Source organism: Motacilla alba, chromosome 3 (genome assembly GCF_015832195.1).
Source record: "Motacilla alba alba isolate MOTALB_02 chromosome 3, Motacilla_alba_V1.0_pri, whole genome shotgun sequence".
NCBI classification, from domain to species: domain Eukaryota; kingdom Metazoa; phylum Chordata; class Aves; order Passeriformes; family Motacillidae; genus Motacilla; species Motacilla alba.
The window spans coordinates 53,422,047-53,447,898 of NC_052018.1; the positions used below are offsets into that span (position 1 = coordinate 53,422,047).

General features: G+C 40.1%; 1 protein-coding gene across 5 annotated transcripts in view; it reads right to left on the bottom strand.

The window, feature by feature from the left end:
• The window catches only part of THEMIS (thymocyte selection associated), an 83,200-nt gene extending 71,914 nt beyond the window's left edge, over positions 1 to 11,286 (bottom strand). For all 5 annotated transcript variants that reach the window (XR_005256363.1, XR_005256364.1, XM_038132318.1 and 2 more), the window contains exon 1: positions 11,099 to 11,286. Coding sequence is in view for 3 of the 5 variants with exons in the window: in XM_038132318.1 (XP_037988246.1) it covers positions 11,099 to 11,189 (91 nt within the window). In the remaining 2 variants the exon portion in view is untranslated. The remainder of the gene's footprint in view (positions 1 to 11,098) is intronic.
• Positions 11,287 to 25,852: the final 14,566 nt, after the last annotated feature.

Here is a 25,852-nt window from a genome sequence, read left to right on the forward strand (position 1 = left end):
CCTTGCTATGTCACTGGTTGTCTGGGGGAAGAGAACAACCCTCACCTCACCACAGCCTCCTTTTAGTTAGTTTTAGAGAGCGATAAGATCTCCTCAGCCTTGTTTTCTCCAGGCTTAAATTCCCCAGCTCCCTCAGCTGCTCCTCATAAGATTTATGTTCAATCCCCATCATTAGCTCTGTTTTACTTCTCTAGGCATGCTCCAGAACCTCAATGTCTTTCCTGTCATTCTTTCACCACCACTCTCTGGGCTTGGCCATCCAGCCAGTTTTATATCCAGTGATGAGTACACTTGTCCAAGCTGTGGGCTGCCAGCTTTCCCAAGAGAATGCTGTGGGAGACTGTGCTAAAGGTTTTCCTGAGGTTTGAGTAGGCAACATCCACAGCCTTTCCTTCATCCACTTAAAGGAGAAGTTAAGGTGCTAAAACTCTCAAAAAACTGTTATTGAAGAATATTTAATGACTATTTCAGTCTCTATCTGCAACAATGTGATTCCACAAAATCCCCCAAGAAAATTAAAATCAAGGTGGGGGGTCATTGTCCTACCATCAAAGAAATTAATATGGGTACGTAATCCCTGGGCAAACAAAATGCTTTGCAATACCACCAGTAAAGACCATAGGATAGTACTTTTCTTTTGCAGAAGAGGGGTTGGGTAGACAGATCATATAACCATGGAATAGAGGTATGCCACCACATTTTCCATCCAAGACATCAGAGACCAACTTCCAACAGCTTATCAATACTAAAACGTGTATTGCCAGATTTATTTGAAATAGGCCAAGAGGTTGGAAGATTATGAGGATGAGAGGTTGGGTGGATGATTGCTAACTGACTGAGACCATGATTGCAGAAGTCTCATTTTTATCAATAATAGGATTCAGAAAAAAATTAAAAATTAAAATCTGCCAGCCACATTTTTGGGGGGTACAATTGCACATACAGTATTGATTTTAATTACATATTTGTCTGCAACTAGATTGCTTTGGCCCTGATTTTAGCCCTTGCTTGGCAGTTTGCCTGGAATAATACAATGAAGATTACATTCAGACAAGAAAAATGTTACCTAGGCCCTTGCAGCAAATATTTGTGCTGGTAAAAGGGAGCCAGGGAAACTGCATTGCTTTTGAAAAGGATAATAAAAGTACTTTTTCCTTTAGAAGCCATGATAATTAATCTTAAAACATTTTGAAAATTCCCACTTTGTGACAATGTGACCCTGAGAGATTTTACTTCAGCTGTGTAATGCGGACCCCCTCACACAATATATTGAAGAATAAAAAATTAATTAAAATGCACTTTTTTAACATTTATTTGTTGTTGCGCAACAATAAGTTTGTTTTTCCCACTCAAGTCATAAAGAAAATGTAACTCTTTGAAAATGCAAATCAAATAACCTTGAGAACAGAATCTTTTGATTTGAGAAAGATGTGTGCAATATAATGCAAAAAACCCCCCAAACCAACATTTGAGCAGAACCCAGAATAAAGCAGCTTATTTACAGTGATCAAACAATGCCCCTGAAGGCTGTAATTAAAGAGCTTGTTGCCTTTGAAAGAACCTTTTCTGAAATGTTACTTTGTTCAATAAAAAACACATTTATATCCTTTCATAAGCTCATCTCTAGTTCGCCAATCTGTGTTATCAACAACCGTGATCAGATCAAAGCAAGCATCACAATTGGTTCAGTATCTTTTCCCTCCATCTTTCCTAAAATGTTAAGCAGCCACACCATCATCCTCCCTAACATAAGCCCTTTATTTGATTTATTTCTCATTATAGGTACAAGAAGAGCACTTTTGTATTAAAAACAACAATATAAAATATAAATATAGTGAATGCCTGAGATGGAAGATATCATTCTTAATGTCAGGGCATCTGACAGTACCACTGAGATAAATATTTTATAATACAAGGTGAAACAATAAAATATCTCAGTAATATGTCACTTTTTCTTCCCAGCAGCTTGGAGCTCCATTGGTGACTGCTCTCAGAGTGAACGCCTCACTGATGCTGATAGAAACGGCTCACAATCAGGGCCGGGAGTAAACAGCACTAATACATCACTGGGGTGGAACTGCTTTCCGCCAAATGCCTCCGGGCAGTTTAGCATGAAGGGCCAGGGAGAGCGATGCAAACGAGACAAGAGACTCGACTAAGGTGGCACAGAGGATTATTCAGCAGCGGTGAAGCTCAAGGCCAGGCTGGCTGACTCCCAGTCTCACAGCCTGTCTGGTACAGGGTGCTGCTAAGCGCTTCAAGTATGCCCCTTTTTTCTTTTTTTTTCTTTATTTTCTTTTTTTTTTTCTTTTTTTTAAAACAAAGACTAAGCTTTTTTCCTAACAAAACCAAATCACTTTGGAGGCCAAACTAGGCATTGACTGCCTTGTCCCATGAGTTTGAATCTTTGAAGGAAAATATTTTCTCTTTCATGTCTCAGTAACACTCACTGACTTCATTGCAGCTGGCAGGCTGAACAGTCTTTGAAAGGAGATCCAAAGAACCAGGAACCTGGCTGCATAGTGGGGAGATGAAAGATCCCCCTACATCTCCTGAAAGAGTAGAACTTTGTCCCAATGTCCTTTTCCCAGAGCTCTTTTCTCCACTATTAAGTTGTCATCAGTTGCCCATATGAGTGCTGTCTTCACTCTCAGAGGTGACTCTGTTTCAGAGGCTGGTGAAATGGTTCTGCTTTCACATAAAGGCTCCATGCCCTGGTGCAGCCATTGAGCCAGAATTACAATAGCCCATTCTCCCCTACAACACAGCTCAGCTGAAATCACAGTTTTATTAAGGCTGCTGCAGGCTCTCAAAGTAATATGAAGGGCATAATGGATCTATAATTAGTGTCAATAAAAAAAGGTATCATTCTTTATGGGCATTATTTGAGGGCAAGCCAATTGTTCAGAGTTTATGCTCTTTGGCAAGAAAAGAGATCTATTTTAAAGTTTTAAGGAGGAGAGTTTTGCTTAATCATTTAAATCATTTTATACTCTGATTAAGCAGAAGAAAAAGCAAACAATTTCGGATGGGGAGACATTAGGTTGCTTTTTTTTCCCCAGTCAAATACCTCCTGAGCACAAAAGATGCTCAGCAGTCTGCTGAATTTCCCCCACTAAACTCAGATAGTCCCATGTCTTGTAGGGAAGAGGCTGGAAATCATGCACAATGACAGGCAAAGAAGGAAGCATGCCCCAGCTTCTCTCTCTAACCCCAGGCTGTGAGAGTGGCTGCAAATAGGATAAAACACCTGAATGGCATTTTTCCACCCCTCCCTTCCTAACCCCAGAAGGTGCCCCCACTGAGAGCAGGTGAGCCCAGCTCCCCAGTGCCCACACAGTGCTCCAGATGCCCAAGGACAGCAGTGGTCATGAAGGCAGTGTGAATTTGAGTGGAAGATCCTTTGTCAAGTGACAGAGCAATTTATTGGGCTTTCAAAAATCTCTTTTCTCTTTAACATGTCCTAAGCAACAAAAATCTTTAAGTTTGACCATTTTGGGACAAAAATCTTCCAAAAGACTCTATGCAAAGATGCATCTTACCTATATCATACCTACTTGTGAAGGGTCCGATTTTTGCCAGCACGAAACCATCAAAAAACAAAAGCCGCTAAGATTTATCTTTTGCCATATAAAGTCAAACTTTAAATGTCAAGTACTTTAAGCCATTTCAATCATAATGGACTTTAAAAAAATTACTTCTGAGGTTTCTGATTTATTACTTTCCTGATAAGTTTATGGCCTTTTATTTTATAAATGCATTCTCCTGATTCTCATCTATCTAGGGGCTCACACACTGCATGTGGCAGCAGAGCTTTATGCATGCAGCACCCACTATAATGGAAAGAGCAAGTAAAACCACAGCTCCCAATCAAACACCTTTGACCTTTTATTTGGGTTTACTCAAATGAGTCAGAATTGCCACAGCAGTGAAGACAATGCCCAAACCTGATTTTGAACAGCATTAGTCACTGTTATAGCTGTTAATGATTTATTTAGATTTATTCAGTTTCTTTACAGCATTAGTTACTTTGAATTTAATATGTTTATTCACATATATGTTCAACAGAAAATGACATTTTGTTGGATGAGGTTTAGGAAGGCTGCTCAAACTGAGTTGCAGGATCAGATCGGAGTGTTGAGCACTTCACAGGTGCAGTCCAGAACTGGAAACATGTTTAAGCATTTTCCCCTACTGAGATCAGAGCATGATGTCCCTTGTGCCACTTCTGTGTGTCCAAGGGAGCTAACCAAACAGTGGACATGGACAAATGCCATGTTCCTTCATGAGCAAGTCACCAGGTACTTGAAGAGTAAGTTTTGTAACAAAAGCCCTGTAGCTCAGAAACGGTGTGTGGATGTGTGGTCATGGGCTTGTGTATCGTGGGATGTTTACCCCAGGATCTTCCCTGCTATGCAATTTAACATAGTTGTCCCTCCTGCTTTCTAGAGCCTGAGTTTGTGAAAATTATTTTGGTACTTTTATAGGCTTTTTAGAGGTTCATGGGAAGAGAAACAATGCCCCTCCTGCTGCAGACCTCCTCCTCCTCCTCACGTCTCTGGAGGCCAAGTGCAATGACAGCTGGGGAGCTCTCTGCTACAGGACACAAGCACATTGAGGGAGCTTCAGCAAGACAAGACAAGGAGTTGACCCCTGCATTGAGACAAATCAGGCAATTTGGGTATGCTTCCTACTTCCTGTGCCATCCACGGTGAGGCCCAAAACTGAATGTTACAGAAAGAAAATCCCCTCAAAGGAGATTCTCAAATCAGCTTCACCCTGAGTGCCTGCTACCCAGGGTCAGATTTTTCTCACTGTGTCTGGATGAGTCATTCCATTGAGGGCAGCAGTATGAATAAAATGAGCAATACTTGACCCAAAAAAGTCAGGGTTTGTTCTCACATCCACTGAAGAACACTTTCTTTCTTGTTCAGAATAAAGCAGGCATTTGAAGCAGCTTGTACAAGGGCAGGAGAGTTTCGGTGGTTTGTATTAATAGAGAAAATTTACCAATATGCTCCAACTAGTGACCACAAAAAAGAATCCAAACTGTTTGTTGCTCTGGCTCTACTTAAGGCTCTTGCTCCTACTTGCTCAATCAAGAGGAACAGAAACAACTGTATTCAAAGGAAACCACCCTTCCACTTTTTGATATGTTCATCTATCTTTAAAAATACTTTTCTATCTTAAAAAAAAAGACACAAATAAGTAAGTGAAAGCACTGTACCACAAGTTTCACCAATTTCACAAGCAGTTCTCCCTTGGCATACACTCCACTGAGAATCCACCCAGTAAATGCGGAGAATGATAATGATAGTTCACCTCTAAGAAACACAGCCCTAATTATCTTCATCAAAACTGTCTTATGCTCAGCCTCTGTTTAAATTATTTGTTGCTTTTTATAAGAAAAAGTAGTTTTATTAATCCTGAAGAGGCAGTTTGCTTGTTTTATTCATACGTATTATAGACTGCATAGCCTAGCCTTCATCAACTCGTTGGCTTATCATACATGACAAGGGAGAAGGATTTGTTCCCTCTAGGTTGGCTTAGAAACAGTAAAATAATTCTACCCTGATCATATTTGAACTGTTAGTGTTGAGAGAGACTGCTTGTCTAAATTAGGACTCAGGGCAGCTGAGTTTGGATAGATAAGGATTCCTTTTGCATTCAGTTTGCCTAGCTACAATAACAGGGTTAACAAGACCTTTTGAACTCTGTTGATAGTCAGCAGAGCCCATCACTTCCCTGAAATGCTTGCAGAAATGCATGCTGGAAAAATGCCGTTTTCCAGTCACAGAGGCAGAGAGAGTGAAACCAAAACTGCAGAGACAGCGAGCAAATGTGGATACACAGCCAGCAAGAGGAACCATGAGTCATGCTGTTTAGAGTTGACCAAAATGAGTTTTGAAGTGGAATTATTCACACAAAGCATTTTGTTTGGCATTGCCTCTCATGCAGCTGTCAGAGAGCACGAAACATTTGCCCAGAGGAGGATTCCCAACCCATCAATTCTAAGAATCTTTGGATCCCTTAAGTCTGGAAGGACTTTAACCAAGGATGTACTTGTGACCCTACAGTTGCCTCTTCCCAATATTTTCTCCCTGCACAGATCTAGCCCTTTCCTGAATCCCAGAGACTGGAGCACCACAGCTACAGCACGCTGCCTCCCTGCACACCCAGGCTGCAGAGGTGGAGGCTGCTGGCTCAGAGTTCCCTTCACCTCAGAGAAGGAGCACAGTTTCCCGATGCGCTTCCCAGGCCTGTTGTAAAAGAGGGTATGTCCTGGAACTTCAATTTACACAACACACATGCTGTTTTCAAATAACTGAACTGCAGAGCAGAGCTACAAACTCTCCCCATGCTCTGGCAAGTTCCAACCCCTGAAGAAATGGGGGAATACCATAATGCTGTATGTGTTTAGGTGGGGCAAGAATGAGAAGACTGTGGATAGGCTAATGACAACAAGCACCAACAGAAGAGGTGCCTTGAGAGGTTCTTCATTTTTCACAATTAAAGTTGACACTTTTTACTGTTTTGCCACTGGTTAAATTAAGCCTGCAAAATATTAAATTCACTTACCCAAAAAATAATTATATTAGTATTAAAACAGACATAATTTTTGCAACATAAAAATGAAAGCCTACTTGCATGCTATCTGTGAAAATCAATGGTCAGACAGTACTTACCTCACTAAGTATCAATATTTACTAAAATGTTCAAAGAAAGATATTTGATCAATCAAATCAGTTCCCAATGGAGTTTCAGCAATTTAATTTTTTAATAACATATTTAATGAGCTATTAAATTATCATGTACTTCAGTCTGCACTGTAGTTCCTTTCTAATCAACACTGATTACCAAGTTATTTGTATCTGGCAGACTTGCTCTCATTTTATAATCATCCTTCCTATTCCCTTCAGAGATTCAACAGCACAGTCCAGTTTCTGTAGCAAGGACATTACAACTGCAGGGGCCAAAGCAGCTGCCCTGAGAGGCATCCCTGGCATTTGCAGAACTACCATCTCCTTTCATCTGTGTTTCTGTTTTCAAACCAGGGATGATAATAATTTCTCTGCTTCTGTATGGACTTTCGAATATGATGATGAAAAGCATTTTGGAAGAACTCGGGGTTCTTACTAACATCCCACATTTCTGACTCTGCAAAGTGTCAGACAATGGTCGGTGATGGCTGCAGGTTGGGTCTCTGACTGTGCAGCCCCACATAGCTGGAGCTGAAGCAGAATAAAAACATGGGAGTGTGAACAAGCACCCCCAACCTTGACTATTCTGCCTAGAGGCAAACTGGTAAGGCTTCAACCAACCCTAAAGTCCAGGTGTAGCATGAAAATCACTGATATAATTCAAAGAAAATGCTTTCCTCTTCTTCATGCCCAGAACAGAGAGGAAACAGCAACAGAACTTCCTGAGAAAGGTGTCTAAAATATAGTACTCACTACCAACAGCAAAAGTTCAATTGCCCAGAGCTTTTCTAGCTGAAAGTATTCCATGTGGAAGCAGGGTCTTTAAAGCTATGTCCATTTGCAGTTTGGGGAACTACAGTTAAATACATCATATTCCAGAAGTATCAGCAGAAACATAATTTTTTTATAGGCCAGTAGAGAGACTAATGATAGAATGAGTGCACACAGCATATGTTTTCTACTTGCTGTCCACTGGGAACAGTAGCAGGCAGGCTTGGGTCTGAAAGGAGAGACCTAGTTTGTATTTGGTGTAACATGGATAAAGAAGCAGAATGGATTCTTTCAGAGGTGTTACCTTGCCAAAGGCAAGTAAATTCCCACTCTTTCCCTGGAGCTAGACTTTGCAGCTTCTAATAAAAATACCTCACCACACGGAAAACATCCATCCTCACAAAGCATTCAGCTTTCCTTATGCTTCCAGAGGTACTGAAATTCTGTCAGGAACTGTAAGGCTACTTTGCAAGTCCTATATTTACAAAATCATTAGACCTAAGTGCAGTGTGTGGAAAATGCTGCTTCCAATAGAGTAAATGGAGAGTTTCATCCCCACAGCACACAGAGCACCAGAGAAGAGCGGTGAATCAATTACACCGTGTTGCCTTATTATCAAGTATCTTGCTGTAGCCTTCTTTGGTTGGCTGTGACAGCTTTGAGGTGACAGCTCTAATGGATGTAATAGACCATTATTTACTCCATTAGCAATTCTATGTACCTGCCTATGCTATGTTAAGAAACCTTGCCCTTTTTGGGGGGGTGGTTCTGAGGAGGGAAATATACATTAACATTTGCATATATAAAAATTCTTCCTATTTAAAATTCTTATGCAGTAAAATTAAATATCCCTAGTGATTGATCAGCTTCAAACAATCACATGTAATGCTTTAACAATTGATCTTCTCCCTTACTCCCAGCAGGTTGTGCTGAGAATGGTTACAGATTCCTACGAAATCCCATTCCACAAAAGCACTTAGCTGACTGGGCTGGCTATGTAGCCATTTGGGAGCTATTACAATCAGTGCACAAACGTTCAGATTTGGTCCCAGCAGCCAGAGCAATAAACCCATATTCCCTGCCGATAGACCTGCCATTACCTGCTCTGTGATTGCCGGTGTACTGCATGATCAAAAAGGTTGGTGCAGGGGCAGAGGGATCTGCCTGAGGAAGGACTCAAGAATGGTTGTCCTAATGGAAACTTGAAGTGCTCAAAGTGGCCCATTCTCCTGTTTAGCAATATAACAGGAGTTACTCCAGACTCTCTTTGAAGCACTAGTCTTTCAACAGAAAATGTAACATAAATCATAATGCAATCACAGAACAATGTGTTCACCCCAGCTGCCAGGTACAGAAGGAAGGAAAATATTCAGGAAAGATCTGACACAGACAGAGAGCTCAGGGAAGGAGGGAGAGAAAGGGAATGAGGGCCTGGTCTGAGAAGACCTTTTGTAGCCCTAGATCCTGCAAATCTATCAGGCACCGAGTGTCTTGAGCATCTCAATCTTCCTCTGAAGCAAGGAAGAAGAGGAAGCCACAGAAGCCTGCTACAGGACATCAGTTTTCCTAGGTACTTGCAAGTATTTTTTTGGGATATGATGGCTCTCAGGGCAAGGAGCCAAGCAGAACATATCAGTCTTGCTTGTTGTATAAACAAGAGACTCGTGCATGGCTGTTGGTGCTGCAGCTGCTGTGTTGGTAGGACATGTATGAGACTAGCTGAGAAGCCACCAGGAGCAGAGGACAGGAAGAGGTAGTGCTGCTGCAGACCAAAAAACCACTGGAGCAGTACGAGGGCTGTCACTTTTTAATGCTAATATTCTCAGGTCTCTGGAGCACACACCACCCCCTCCCAAGGCTAATCAACAGCTAATAGATTTTTTTTCTTTCACATGTGAGGAATTGCTGCAGAATGGTCTGCAGTGGTGTTTACTCACCACTGTGTTTCTTCTCAGGAAAACTGTAGGGTTTAGACAGAATATGGAATCACAAACTGAAATTCTCTGGCTACAAAAATGTACTGGTATAAGTTTTACCATCCATGAGCAGTAGGATGCAGACTGTAGGAACTCAGAAACCTGCACACAGCTGGCCTACCATCATTTTATCATAGCATTTTTTGTATATATATATATATATATATATATATATATATATATATATACATCTCACAGTATTTGCATACATATGTATACATATATATATATATATATGTACTCATACCTACATGTACAATTGCATACAAATTGTTTTCATATCACTTCAGCTTCCTAGCTCTTTCTCTCTCAAAAGAGATGAATACAGTGGCTACTCCAGCTTAAGGAGGTGATCTCCCCTCTTTTAGTTTTAATTCTACTCTTCATCACTTAGGCTGTAATTTTCTTAATAAGAACCTATTTGTCACAGCTGCAGGACCAGTTTAAATGATAAAACTTGATCAGGCCACATAGCAAAGTTCAGAATAAGAGTATTTTCAAAAGTTTTTCTGGTTATTTTAGCTAAGTTTATTTCCCAGAACACTTTTTCTATATATCACTATTATTCATAGGTAGTTTCCAGGGCAGCTAGGATGGGCAATCAGGAGCCCATGGACAGTACTCTACCATCACAAATTCAGTACACTCTTTCCCATTTCCTTTCTGCCCAAAGAGGCTGTTGTCATAAAGGGAAAAATCACCCACTCTGGTCAATGCTACTGATTGCCAATCAGACTCTGGCCACCTCCTCTCTCCTACTATGGAGCAGCATGGAAATACTTAGATTGATGTAAAGATAGATGTTGTGGATCCCAAAGTGGGTGATTGGCTGAAGCTGAAGCAGACTTCAGTTCATTTCATGAAACCCTCTCTGTTTTATTAGTTGAACCCATGTTTTTCCCTCTCAGTGGCATGGAAGTAACTTTTTCTAGACTGATAAATGGGCTTGACATGATATCTTCACTGTCATTGGACAAAGTCCATGCCCAAAGCAAGAGCAGATTTTTCCCTCTAATGCTGGTCTCTTCAACATAATCTTTCAAGTGCGTTTTGTGCATAAGCAGAGCACTAAAAACATCATAAAAATAGATCTGCAGCAGGAAAACCCAGTAAAATATTATCCCTGTGTTGCTCCTGTCCAGCTCATACCAACTCCTTTGCATTGTTGCACACTTGAAGTACCCCAAATACAGGACAGAATTTCAGGAAAATCTATGGTCCTTCATGATCACTTTCCAGACTCCCTGGTTCTTTATTTCTGAGAAGAAGAGACCTCTCCATGGCAGCCCCAGAAGTCCAAGATGAATTAAATAAATTAACCTCTGTGAGGTGATTTGCAGTTGCTGGATTGATAGCTCTGTGTAAATTAAAAGCAAATTCATGTCTTATTCCAGTACTCTTTCCAGGATATGATAAGGACTAACTAGTTTCTTTTTCACTGCCAGTGAGAAGACTAAATGCACACTGCACCAGAGGCATTTCCAAAGCCATTGATAAAACACTCATTCTTCAGCTTGTGGGAATCTGCTAGGAGACAACTCCATGAGCATCCTTCCTATGCCTCCCCCACATTCTACATTCCAGTCTGAAGGGGTACCTGATGTCAAATACAGGCTTGCAAAGTCCTGCCACAAAACATTCGATGCTCACCTTGACAATAGATGCCTGACTGGATTTGGAGGACCCTGGGAAGGGCTTTGAGGTCCAGAGAATGAATGAACTTCTGCAGGGTAGAGGCCATGGTCCGCAGCACTGTAGCATGTGGGTTTGACACGTAAACACCAGTGAAAATCTCTCAAGGCAGCAACACTTTCAGCCTGGTGCATGCTGTGCTCGGAAGCTCCACAACAGAGAGGAGGAGTGGCATGGGGAGGTACTTCTGCTTCCTTCCCTCTGTGGCTGCTCCCTCCCATAGACGCAGCTGGAGCAAGGTGAAGCAGCTTGTGGTCCCGTCAGCTGGTTCTGGCACCCACACCCACCAAGGGTCTGTGCCAGGCTGGGAGACGTAGGAGGTTGCTGTGGGTACTGGGGTCCAAAGGGGAAAGGGGGATCTGCTACAAAATTTCACCATTGATAATTATTGACCCTGTGAAAAGAAGATACTGAACATCAGCCCTGCCTAGAGTGGAAAAAAACCCCACCATATCTGGGTGGGGTGTTGCTGGTTTGTTGGGGGTTTTTTTCCCTCTTGGAACACAGCAAAATAGCTTGGTGTTTGTTCACTTCAAAACCATAAATATCCTTTGAAGAAAAGAGATGAAGCACTCTGCTGTCCTAAATATTTTATCTGGATTTAAGATATCCAAATAGACTACAAATTACTTCATTCTCTAAATGGACATTTAAACAAAATATTGTTATGCAAAATAGTCAACATTTTCTTATGACAACAATGACTTTTTGATTTTGAGGTGCTTCAGCTGGGAAGGAATTATAAGAGACTGTATCAGGTGAAAATCAGACTGCACTGGTGACAAACCCCCAGCACTGATCCCAGCTCTACCAATCTGAGCTTGATCAAGCACTGATGTTTCAGCAACTCTTCTGAAGAACAAGGCCATAGCAAATTAGCAGCAGACTCAGATCATGAGGAAAATCAATGTGACTGTGATTTCATGTTTTTTTTGCACTGCTCTCCTGTCTCCCTGAGGGGTCAGGGAAAGTAGAAAGCATGATGTTGTGACAAAATAGTGAGCAAGATAATCAACCATTTGTTTTCAAAAAGCTTGCTAGCTTCATTTCCTCTATATATAATATTTTGCAGGAGACAATATTATTCACATATTAAAAATTTTACAATTAAAACTCTCAGATTCCTAAAGGGGATACACTGGCCTTTGAGGTGCTGGGCTACCTATAGAGTCTGAAAAATTTATTAACTTGATCTTAACAAATATTTCTCCAGAGGATGTGAGATATATTTTATAGGTGGGGCGTCTCCAGGTGCAGAACTCACTATTGCCTGTCATTAGTGCTGCAGGTGCTACAGGAAAGAGGAGTGACTGGGCTTTGAATCTAGGAGCTACAGTTATTAGTAAAAGCCAGCCTAGAAAACATGCACAACCAACAACTCATCAACTATTTTAATGCAATACATTACTTATTCTCCCCTCCCAAGGAAACATATTTGGAATTACGCAAATGTAATTTGAGAGAGAGGTGGAGAAATCACATGTATTCAGTGGTAATCAAAAGACCCATACAGTAAAAAGCTGGTTCTTACAAGCACAAAGCAGTGAAATGTGTGAGTGGTTTCAGTTATTTCAGTGGGACATCTTTGTGTTTTGTAAGATTTTGTGTGCAACTCTAACAATTCAGAGCCGACTTTCTTGCTACCTGCTCCTAAGGCTGTAAGGTATTGTGCCAATGCCAGCAGCTGGGCTTTACCTGCACACATTGTTTTGATCAATGGATAAAGAGCTCCTAAGGCCATTTCTACAGTTCCTCAATTTGCTTGTATTTGGCTCTTCACTTTGGTAAGACTGCCAGGAACACCACAAAAGAACATTTAACATGGATGGCAAACACGCACGCAGATTAATAAATGTTTTTGAAATTTGAATCCAACAAAGCAAATGCACAAACAGACATGGATTTCACACAAGAAAAATCCAGAACAAAACCTGGTTATGTTGCTGAATCCAGAAGCCCAACAGCATGTAGAAGGCAACTGCAACTCTGCTCCCATGGCCAACAAGCAGCATGCATTTCTAATAGGCACAGACACACAGACATATACACTGCCAGACACACAAATCAACCTCTATAGAAACTCCAGCAAGCCCCAAAGGCCTCATCCTGTTCCCCTTTCTGGTTGATTGATGTATTAGTGGGAAATACACACATGTGTATTTATGCAGTGGGGATCCCTCCAGCAGCTGAACTTAGGCACAGTCCACCCAGTGGCCTCGGAACCTGCTGCCCCTGGGGTGTGCAAGCAGCTCTGGAGGCCCAGAGCCTCTGTAATGTGCCTGGAAATAGCCTGCAAATACCTCTGGAGTTCCACCATCCACTTTTATTCCTTCCTGTGCTTCTGTGTGTGTGTGTGTACAGAAGCCAGTCTTTATCACATAACCTAACAAAATCAACCATCTTAGCTGCAAGGAAGGAACTAGAAACGCACTTGTCTGAAATTGCAATTTAAATCAGGAATGCTACCCACTGGTCATTTGCTATCAGAAGAGTCCCCAGATCTGCTAACACAGAGACTGGTAAATGAGAGTCACTCATCTGTTCTTTCAAATGCTCTGCAGGAGATTTTCCAGTTTGATGTGTAAGGCCAAGTGCAGAGAAAAATAACTTGCTGTCTCCAAACCATCCTTGATGGTTTGGAGTGAGAGATCACATTGTCATCATGAGCTGCTGGTAACAAGGGATCCTTTGGGGAGGTGTTCATATTGCAGACTAAGTTTCTAGGAGGATCTTGACTAAGAAAAATTCCTTTTGTTTTGTCGAAGTTTCAATATTGAAGATTAGGACAAGCTGCTGAAAAAAATGTATGCACACTATATCAAGAGGAGACAATATCTGACCCCGTTCTTCCCATACAGAAGGAACAGAGATCACAGACCTCTCCTTACCCTAGCTTCAGTTCTAAATTATAGCATTCTTTACAAAGAGCCTGCCAGGACCTCAGTGTTACCTCTGCCCTGTGGGAGCCTGCAGGTACAATCAGCTTGGCCACTCCATCTCTACTGCCAACAATGGGGTGAAGGTCAAGTTGCTCAGCCAAACCTTCGACAGCAAAAGTGACCATGAGTCCTCATGCAGCCACGGTGTTGGTGGCTCCAGCTGCTCTGGAAGGTGCATACAAACAGGGACCCATGTCTCCCCAGGTGGAAAAGCTCTGCTTATTCCCCAAGAGGGTGGCCAAAAACCAGCTGTTCTTGGGGGAATGTGACAGAAAAGTAGTCCTGAAAAATTCAGAAGGACGGACACATAGGCAAAGCACAGTCAGGAAACTATATCCAGGAATATTTATTTACCTTGCTGATGGGTTTAATTATTGTTTTTCAAAAAGTCAGTAAAATGTTCCAGGTTTCAAAAGAAAATAATTTCTAAACCTGTGAAGATTTGTAATATTTTTTGAGCTCAGCCCATTTGTTAGATAAATGTGGCCATTAGTTGAGCTGGTTGAAACTTTAAAATGGAAACTTTAAAACAATCCCATAAATATGAAACTAAACATTATGTCTACAGGAATATATGGACCTTTTATTGCACTTATAAACATAAGGAAAATGTATTTGATATAGCTGGCAGAACAGTAATTTCAAAGAGGAATATGCTGAGGGAAACTCAGAAGAGTCAGGACCTGGGAGACAGGTGTGAGTGAGGTTCATATGGAATGGTTACACTACCTTTTGAATCAAGATACTGCAGGAAATTCAATACACTTTCATATTTTTTTTTTCCAGTGTAAGGTTGTCATGGCTTAGGAATGATATTCTCCAATTTAGTACTCCCAGTAAAAGAAGCACGTCATGCTTCCCCTCTCTGCTCTACAACTGGAGGCAAAAAAGGCAAAGTTCACAAGCTGAGATGAGAACAATACACTGGAAACAGCAAAGAGATAAGAGAATAAACAGTAACAACAACAAAATTAATAATAAAAATACACAAAAGAGAGAGTGATTCACATGCAAAAATGCCCACCACAGAGCCTGAGACAATAAACAGTACCAGATTCCCCCCTGCCATGATTTTTTTGACCAGAAGGAACCCCTTCTCCTTGGAAGCAGTGGTCCCTTTTCCCTTCCCCTAGAAATGATGTAAGGTGTTATAGAATAACCCCAGTGTCCTAGCTATGGTCCTTACTGGCTGCTTAAAAAGAAATAAACCCTGTCCTGGCCAAAATCAGGAAAAAGGTGGACACTCCTCCTGTCATTAAAATAGTATGACACTATTAAAAATAGAGTCAGACTAAGCTGTAAGGAGTCCTTCTTGACACAGGTGCATTGAGCTGTGAAATAATCTCCCAAGGGAACAGTGGACTCCCAGAATGTTTGAGCCTTGAATAAATAAAGGATTCTATGATACCATCTAGAACAATTCTGACAAAGAAAGGGAGAGAGGTCATCTATTTCTATGGGTGGTTAGCTGTATTGTCACCCTTCATTTATAGGAATCTACTGTCTCAACACCTAAGTCAGGTGAACAGTATTATATTTAACTGTTCCAGAGGTGAACAGAGCATTAAAAGAAGCTGCAGGACTTTCAGGAGCTGTCTTCCTCTGCTAATCCACACTGGTTCTGGTAAGATCAATCAGGTTTCATACAACCCACCCAAGAAGCACAACACCGAAATGACAGCTGCGCCCTTCCAGTGGCCTTTGTGATGTAAAATTATGGTGTCAGCTTGAACAAACTGTCCCCAATGTGAGAAAAAAATCTAATCCCTACGATGGCACACATGGATTATTCACAGAAAGACAGAGGCTGAATTGGCTGAAATGTGAACTGCTGTAACACGAGTTACAGCATGATAGGTGGGTCTTTGTGTAAAAGCTTTTTCTGCTCCTTCAGTATGTATGGGTGGATAGGAATTATTGCCCAATAAAGCCAAAGGTGATCAGCTCATAAGCACTGAAATAATTCTATCCAAAGAAACCTAACTTTCTTAGCCTAACATTTAGGTTACTTATCCTCCAGCACTTGCAGCAATTGCTCCTAAGTTTACCTGAAAATATGAATCTCTCGTTGCTCAGAGTATTTCACTGACCCCAGAAAGCTGTTTTTTTTTTTTTTTTTCTCTTTTTTAAACATTCTTTCTTCCATGGACAGCTGCTGCTCACACTCCCCCTAAGATGAGTCAATGCAGGTAGAGGACTTTTCAAATCTGCAGAGGCACATCTTGCTGGAATTTTAAATTAAGAGCCATGTTAAAAAGCAAGGATCATTACCCACAGAATTTTATACTGCTTTACCATCAGTTGAAGTCCACAGATAGAGATAAAATCTGCCTTTTTAAAAATATAATCTTTCTCTGCTACAAGTTTTTGCACTTCATATAAAAATGATTGTGATGAAAATCCTAACACCCTCACAAAGCAGGTGGTCACCCTTGTGGATTGTGGTGGCTCCTGGCTCTAAAATCTCAGAACATTGTAGCGCCTTGTGATTTTATTTTGAGCTTTCCTTTACATTTTCAGGAGCTACATTTTGGGTTCTTTGACATTTCCTTACAGTTTAACAGAGAGATCTTAGACATGCTCTTAGTATGAAATTTAAATGGCTTAGCAGGTGTGAACAAAAGGTTGTTAGTAAAAGCTCTTGAGCCCACCAGTTTTTTTGCCAATGTTTGACTCCAGTCAACAGTCTATTGAAGAAACAGGATCCCCCAGTGGTTTCAAAAGAATTGAGGCACATGTACACACATTACATTGTGAAAAATAGTAAGTTTTTGCCTGACTTTTTGTGGACTGAACAACAATAACCTGTGGGTGTTTTCAACATTTTATTGAGCAATTCTGTACCTGCCAGAGTCAGAAAGATCTTTTCATTGATTTTAATAGAAGTTGGAGTAGATTCTTAATAAGAAAGAGTTATGGCTTTCAGTGGGCTGTGGCTTCACATAGAAGCACCTTGCTTATAACAGCGTTTCAAGTTACACTCCTGCGAAGAATATTGACGTGAAGTTTTCCAAAGTTTCTTCAACAAAAAGTAATAGCTCTGTATACACCAGTAAATTATAGAAAATATATCTCCATAAATCTCTTCCCAGCTGTTGGTAAGTGTGATAAGAATCATAATCTTAATGAATACATTTGAAGTGTTAGCACCATGTATGTATTGAACACTCAACCCCCTGAAAGGTTCCAGTGCTGTGAAGGCAGACAGTTCTATCAATGCTTTGTTCAACCACAGAGAAAAAAGACACTATTTGAGATGTCTAAGCTCTGTGCTAGTATAGACTCAAAGCTAAAAATAGCCTTGAGACTATAGAGTCTCAAGCAAAAAATTCTCCCATCTATTGACAGGTATTAATGCTACCTATCTGTATAAATATATGAAGATACTTGATACTGAAGTGTTTATAAAGCATTTTGAAGATAAAGCAGAATGCAAACGTTTAATACAGTAGGAGTCCCATTACAAAGAAGCACCTGCCAAAATGAGCCATCCAGGAGATCCTCAGCCAGGGTTACCACTTTTTATTTGACAGCACAGAACATGAACTCACTCTTCCAATGGAAATATTTATTGATCTGTGCATGGCATCACACTACAAAATCTATTCAGGCAGGCTCAGTGTTCCAATGGCTAAGCAGATATTAAATATATTTGGGTTCTATCTTCAATAGTCAGTTTGAGTGTACTATTTTGCTTGAAGAGACTCAGAGCAGAGAACTTACAACACAACCAGGGCTACATGGAAAATCTATGGCAAAGACATGGTCTTGAGTCCTGATCCCTAAAACCCAGCCTAAATCCTCTCACTACAGTAGAAATTTTTACTCTTTCTTAAAGATAAAACATTTTACTCTCTGTAAAAAAAAAAAAAAAAAAAAAAGAAAAGAAAAAAGTCAAACCCAAACTCCCAATTCAACACCCAAACTGTGCAAATTTTATTATCTGTCAGGTTTCTATGGATTGTTGGTTTGTTTTGGTTTTTTGTTTTTTGCGGGGGGGAAGAAAAATAATGGGAGGGACCTAAATAAAAAGACATCCTACAGCTTTAGGAAAAAGATGGAGTAAAGATTTTGGCAGTAAAAATTACTTGAGATATCTTCAAATTACAGAAAGTGTTTTGAAACATATTTGGCATATCTTCAATGCATTTTTGACAGCTGGAAACATGCTGGAGAATTTTTTGAATTAATTTCAAATATCACTCTCTCCCTTTGTGATTTCTTGAGTAGAGTGGGCTGTAATTTATTTTTAAAGAGGCAATGTAGGTTTCTATATGCTGTTAAAGGAATCCAAAATAATCTTTTTGCACCCTGTCACTGTTCAAAGAAAAGGACACTGTATTAATTTAAATATATTTGTGAAAGATTGATTCCCCCACTGGAAATTACATAGCTACTTTCACTAATTATTTCTGAAGTTTCACCTATAAGCTGTCAATTTTCCACAGAAGGGAAGCAAAACAGTTTGACTTTTCCTGACAGCAAAGAGCTCTAATAGAACTATAATGAAAACTGGCATCTCACACTCCTTACCTCCCCAATGTCTATACTATCAGAAGAAAGAGCACTAATAACTCCCCTTTATGGGAGCATTAAAAACCACAGTTTAGCCTAAACAGCTGGTAAAAGAAATCAACAAAACATTTTGTTTAATAATGGTTACCTTCAATGTTTTTTCATCCTCAATATTTATCTTAAATTACAGATTTGTCTAGCTTTCAAATTGATGATGAATTGGTGGCACTGAATGTATTTGCTCATTTTCATTGCAACTGAAATACTAGTTGTCACTTTAAAATGCAGACAAACCCAAGCTTGCTCTTGTCCTTCCTTCCTTCCTTCCTTCCTTCCTTCCTTCCTTCCTTCCTTCCTTCCTTCCTTCCTTCCTTCTTGCCATTTTTCTTTTTTTTTTCCTTTTCTTTCTTTTTTTTTCTTTTTTTTTTCTTTTTTTTCCTTTTTTTCATTATTAGTGGGAGCCTTTCTAGAAGGTCCACCGGAAGATAGTCTGTCAAGTACACAATTTTATTCGCCCAATTTTAGAAGCAGCTTTAGAAAGCTGAAGAACAAACCTAAATGTAATTACTTCCATTCTGTGTATGGAGTTGAATCTAAAAGCAAATTGTTTCTGCAGGAAAAATGTGTCTCATTAAAGAATAAAGACTTCATATAACATGCAGTTAACACTTGCCAACATATCAGTGAAATTGGTTATAATTTCCTACCTTTTCCAAGGCATTGATATTACCCTACTGCAAGACATTTTGGTTGTCATTATAATTTGCCGTATGAAAACTCAGATGTATTTGCTGCCTCAGTGTTCTGCATGTATGCTCTTGTTCCAGGTGTCCCTAGCTCTTTCTTAAGGAGAAGCAGTACAAAGGTATCAGTGATTGGTGGACTTCGTTCTTGGAGGCTTTTTTGGGTTTTCTTTTTGGTTTGTTTGTTTTGTTATTGTGTTGTTTGTTTTTTTTTTTAATTAAATACACAGGCAAAGTGAACATAGATTAAGGAATTTGGAAAAATCTAAGAAGGCTGTAGGAAAACTAAGATCTGACATACAGAGTTTAAAGGTTCCTTTTATTTGAAGAGGCAGCCAGACTCTTGGGCTGGCACCTGCCAGAGTTTCAGCCTGTGGGAGCAGAAAGTGCCCAGGGAGTTCTCAGTCTGCCCTCATGACTCCTTATCCCTAGGGATGGTGGACTGAAGGATGTATTTGGTCCAGCTCAGATGAGGTTTGTTTTCAGGTCATCACAAGCGCAGATAGAAGCTCTTTATTTCATGTTTGTGTCATATGTTTTTTTGTTTACTTAACAGCCAAAAAGATATTTTTGTTTTGGGAGAGGGTCTCAGTATAATAAAACAGAGAATTGTTTTTAAATTAATGCAGAATCCAGTGCATTTGGTCATTAAAAAATCTGAGAGCACCACATGCGATGTACATTTACTTCATAACAAGCAAACATAGGCATCCCCTTCTTTTTCTCTTCCAGTCCTGTTTCACCCTCTCCAAGAGCAGAATGCTGCTTTTTCTGCCCTTCCTGGTATTACTAGCATAAGTAGGGCTGTCACCAAAAACCCTCTAACGGCCTCACTGGTGGCACTGGTTCCATCCTCTACCTCACCCAAGGGATGGCTGCTGGCCACCATCTTTTCCAGTCTTACAGAATCATCATTCTTGTGGTGGCCTGTGACGAGCATGTCACACACACTGTGAGACACTAAACCTTCATGAGAGACTCTTTTGGAAAAACTGCTGGAATACAAATGTGTTCCCTTATCAAATTGGTCAATGAACCTGTCTTCCCTGCCTCCTCCTGGAGGGGAGGAAAGAGCACAGGGGTTCTTCTTCAAAACAACCTATGAAAATTATTTTTTTTCTTGAAGAACCCATAAGTAGCACTTAATTTTAACATTTTTTCAGCACTTTAACTTTTGTGTGAGTGTGTGTATTTTAGGCCTATCCTATTAAAATACTCAGTCCAGAAGGTTCTTCATGTGAAGGTCTACCAAATTAAATAAATCTCATTACTTCTCGTGTAAAATGGTAACTTACTAGGTAGTATACACTGCATCCATTTCTTCTTGTAGGCAGCTTTGCTTTGCAGTATGAAACATATGTTGTGATGCATCCAAGGCCCTTTGCCCTTCTCCACAAACTTCATGTAAATTACCTAAGATTTCAAATGGTCTGTAAGGAAACATCCTGGGGCTCTCATTTTGGAGTATAAGTCCTTCTGCCAGCCTTTCATCTTGATTTCAGTTTGTTGCATGTACATTTATTTGACATCCAAGAGCATTTCTGACCCCTGGGCATCTCCTTCAATGTGTTCCTAGCACATGTTCTCCTGGATGAAGCATACAGAACAGCAGTTGGACCCTTTTCGTGTCCTCCTTTCTTCCCTTCTCCACACTGCCAGAGACCCCTGAGCCAGGGAGCACTACAGTATCCTGGACCTTTTGGTACCGAGTATGATGTGAGATTTAACACACATCCAGCAGGAACAGATAGATACATTTTGAAAAATTAAAGCCTGCATCTCCCTCCATATTTCTCTGAGCAAAGTATCTGTAAGTGTTCTTGTAGAACCATGTCAGCAAATTGTTTCAGGCTTGCCAAGGCTAGAGGATGAAATCTACAAAGCCATCTAACTAAAGAGCACTTTTAAAAGAATGTATTTTCTTAATTTATTTTTCTGAATTCTGCTCTCTGCTTACCTACAAAATCCACCTATTCAATATGGCTGAAGATGAGCCTGCCAGGGAAGATTTAATATATCATATGAAAGAAGGTACTTTAAAAAGAGGAAAAAAACATCCAATCCAAAAACTTAAACTCTTCCTAGAAGAGAAAATAACATGAAGTCATAGCAAGCAGAGTCACAGCAAAAAGCAATGAAAAACACCAAACCAAACCAAACCAAACCAAACCAAAAAACAATAACAAATCCCAAAACAAGCCAGCCCCAAGCTTAAAAAAATAATGCTAAATAAAATTTGCTGATTTTGGTTTTAACACACAGCTGAGGATACTTCCTAAAACTAGCGTAACCAGAGTCCCTTGCCCATCCAAGCCAGCCCTATGATAGGCACTTATCATGAGCTGTTCCCTGGGGCCGTCCTCTTTCCTGGCTTGGACAGGAGCAAAAAGACAAATCACCTCAAAAGGTAGCTTGGGGTACAACACCCTGTTTTGGGCAGTTATGGTTTTCCCAGAACACTGTATTTCTGAATATAAAAATAAATTTGAATATACAAAATGTTATTCTCTGTCCCTAGACTATGTATTCTAATCCAGGCCATGGCAAAGAGACAGGAGCACGTGTCCCAGCTTCCATGAGGACACCAGCAACAGTAGTGTTATTGGAAGGTGGGTGTGGGAAAGTTAGTTTTGTCATGCCCCTCTGACTACTTAATTTTAAAGTTTCCTTTAAAAGTCACTTCAGAGTAGCACATTTCAGGAACTGCCATGACAGAAAGCCAGTTGCACATACATGCTGGAGTACGGGCATCCAGATATTCCTCTTTCCTCTCCCTTAAGACCTCGGATCTTCTGTGGAGTTAACCAGCCTGCCCGCATACATTGCTGGGGAATCTTTTATAAATTAAACACACCTAAATATATCACTTACCCAAGTTCTTCCTGCTTTGTTTCATGTTGTTTTAAAGCTCACTGACCCTTAAAGACTTGGAGACACCTTTTAAGAATAGAAGGGAGCAGGCTTTTTCACCTCCTCATCACCAGAGAGAAGCACTGAAAGGAGCAACAGATGCTGTTGTTTCACTTTGGAATTAAGTCACTGTCATCCTGCTTAAAACATTCAGCAGATTTTGAATCTCAACCAGCAAGAAGCTTGATTTCAGAGGTGCCAGCTGACCTCAGATGAAGGTGGGAGGTGTTGGTTCAGCTATTTAGTGTAAATTTGAAACTACCTGTTGAAATTGTTTCTGCTGAAAAGTTGAAATGTGTTACAGAGATAATAGCATGTTCCATCCATGCTTGGTTTGTTTCAGCCTGTGCTGAATGAAAGAGTATCAGTGACAAGAATTAAAAGAAACCAAACCAAAACAACAAAATTGAGCAACATATACAATGTTTTTCTCTAGATCACAGTAAATTTACAAAGGCCCCTGGAAGAAGAGGAAGAGTGATCAGGTAAGAATATAAAACCCAGTTGGAAAAGCACAGAGGCTTGAAAAGAGTATCTGTCTTCCTTAAACATTTGTGAGCCTGTGACAAGTTCAGAATAGGCACCTCCTGGCAAACTCAAAGTGATGAGCAATATCAGGACATCATGGTACTGTGAGGTGTCTTTGCACGACCATGCAGGTGTGTTATTTAAAGTCTTAAAAGTGAAGGCGAGGAAAATGCAGACTTGTATGTGTATATCAACAAAATAATTGTCACATTCTAGTCACTGTTTTTCCTAGGATTATCTGATAATTGAATTTTTATTTTGCCATGCTGGACTGTAAACTCAGACTAACTTGCAGGGCATGTGCCCCTCCCCAATCCAATTTTTGTAATTTTTCCCAAGTGCCAAATCATGTGGCATTCTGAAGGCATTCATTTATCAAGTCAGCTTCTCTTTTCAAGACACTCAGAATTCTTCTCACTCTCTGAAATCTTCCTTTACTGTGGCTCCCTGGAGGACACAGTAAAGCACCTGCCTCTCGGAGTACCCTCCCAAAAAATGCTCTTCCCTCTCAACCCCCATTTCTGATAATGCTTGACTCAGTAAAATTTTTCTTCTTCTAAGAAATGAAATATATATATATATGTATATAAAATTGTGCTAAAAACAAGCATCAAAAAGAAGCCTGCAGTGTAGCATTTGGCTGTCACTTAGCAGTGAGGTAGGGGCTGAGACCACCCTTGTGAAATCTCACCTGAGCTATAACTTCCTGTCACATTTGCTTTGCTTCTCATTTGTTGCTTGTCCTCAGAACCAAGATGAATGACCATGTTCAATGTTGCAGCACAGTTCCCCTTTTCTTTATTGGCATCAACCAATATGGTATCACAAAAACTGCACCTTGTGGCCTTCAAGGCTGACCGACTCCAGAAACATACTGGAGTTCATAGGTCATCAAGTGAGGCATGTGACCAGATCCTCAAGTTTCTTGCCTGTGCTAAACCAGGTTTAGTGGAATTGTTATTTTTTTTAATATTTCACAATTCCACTGCAGAAATGTCCTTTATTGAAGGATCTGCTCACTTAAATTGCCTATTTCTTCCTTGGCACTGTCCCTTGCTCAGCATCTTTATCCTCAGTGGCCTAAATCAATTGTTCAACCTTCTTTGACCACAAATATGACATTTACTCAGTATTTGAAACTTTGTCACTGACTGAAGCAGTCAGTGAAATTCCATGTATTTCATAACTGCATGCTTTTGGGGAAGTTCCAATCTTGTCTACATTTTTATGCTTTCCATCCTGCCTATTCTCACATCCAAAGCAAGTGCTTTCTATGCTATTGCCAAATAACTGGTGAACGAGGTTCCTATCTTTGTGCTGATCCCAGTCAGTTCACTGACTATTTTATCCTCTGTCTCTTGCACAAAGTTTAAAAATCCCCCAGTGCAAAAGATAAAGGCCTCTTTATATTCCTTAGGCCTCTGTGCATCATAGTCCCTCCCTGAATATTCTATAGGGCTCATCATACTTGTGCCTGCTAGCTTTAATCCACATACCAACAGCTTACTTGTATTTAGGGACAGAGACTGCTGCAGGCTGTGATTCTGACTACTTAAAGGACTATCATCTTAGAAGGGGTCTGTGTAAAGCAAGGCTATTATTTGAAGTAAACAAAGTGCCTGAAAGGAAGGAACATTGAAGTAGAAACAAAGCCTGCACTTCTTCCCTGTTTTTTAAAAGAAAAATTTAAAAGCCTTTGCCACAGACAAAACCACACAGTTATTTTCTCACAGCTGTAATTACAGCTCACTGTCACACTAGCTGAACCACCTCATCTGGCTGGAGGAGAAATATTAGAAGAACCTATAACGTGCCTAGTACTTTTATATTCTATTTTATCCTCACCCCTGAAGAAGTCTGACCTATGAGAATTGCTGCTGTATTTCTAACTGTAAGGTAAGCTGGAAACCGTGATCATTTCAGGAGATGAAACCAAGCAGCAACCTATTTATACAGTTTAAACCGCACCAACTGAAGCTTCAATGACAGATTTTGTGCAACAGAAGAGGTTGCAGCAGCATCACAGCTTCCTATGATTTTCCACCTAGCTTAAAATGAATTCATACACCCCTTGAGCAGGGGGTTTCAAACATTTTCAGTACACAGAGGCAATTTTGCAATGTTAATCTGGATTATCAGTAAGTTTCATAACAACTTCACCATGAAGATGAGGAAAAGGGCTTCAGCAGCAAGTTCTGTGAGGAAGATAGTTCAGACCATGGGTCCAGATGGGCTATTCATTGTACCTGTTCATTGATACAGCAAGTGGGTCAGAAAGATTAACAAAATATTAAGTAGTTTAATGTCCTTGATCACAAACAATGATTTCAGCTACTGAGACTTAAGCAAAACAAATGTCCTCCAAAACTTTTCTGAAACTTACAGTTCGACTTTATGGCTACTACAAAACCAAACACTCTGGTTATCTTGAGAGAGAAACCCCAAAGATACTGTAATCTTTGATTTCATGTTTGTTATCAGAATGCAAAAGGACATTCACTTTCTTCAACATTTCAGGACTGCAAAATACTGTGTCGTTTGAGATGCTATTCTAGAAATTTAAATACACAAAAGTAAGACAGAAGTTTTGCACTGAGAAATGGAAAGAGCTCACACTGGTTTGCACCTGGCAGGAAAATGCAGAGATATTATCACAGTTTGGAGGTATTGTGTTTTGCCAGATGCCATTTCCGTGCTCATTACAAAAGAGCTCCAGGATGCACCCAAGCTTGCAAGAAAGATCAGGTTTTGCTTCCAAGTCCAGTAGACAGACTTTTTTGCTGCATTTTTGTTTGTTTTGTTGTTTTTTTTAACATAGACTTCCTTTTTTTTTCTTTTACTTAGAGGAGATTTGAAAAAAATATCTGAGCATACATGGATTTCAAATTAATCTTGATGTAATTTGGGAAGTAAGGGACTATTTTCTGATCCAGATGGAAGCTAGAAGGCATTACAAAAGACTATGGAAATCAAGCTGTTGTATTTCAACAAGGCACAAAAACATCTGTTCTTTGTTGGCCAAGACACAGCTAATAAGCATTATTATTAGGTAAGCATCCTATTGTGCCTGTCATCAT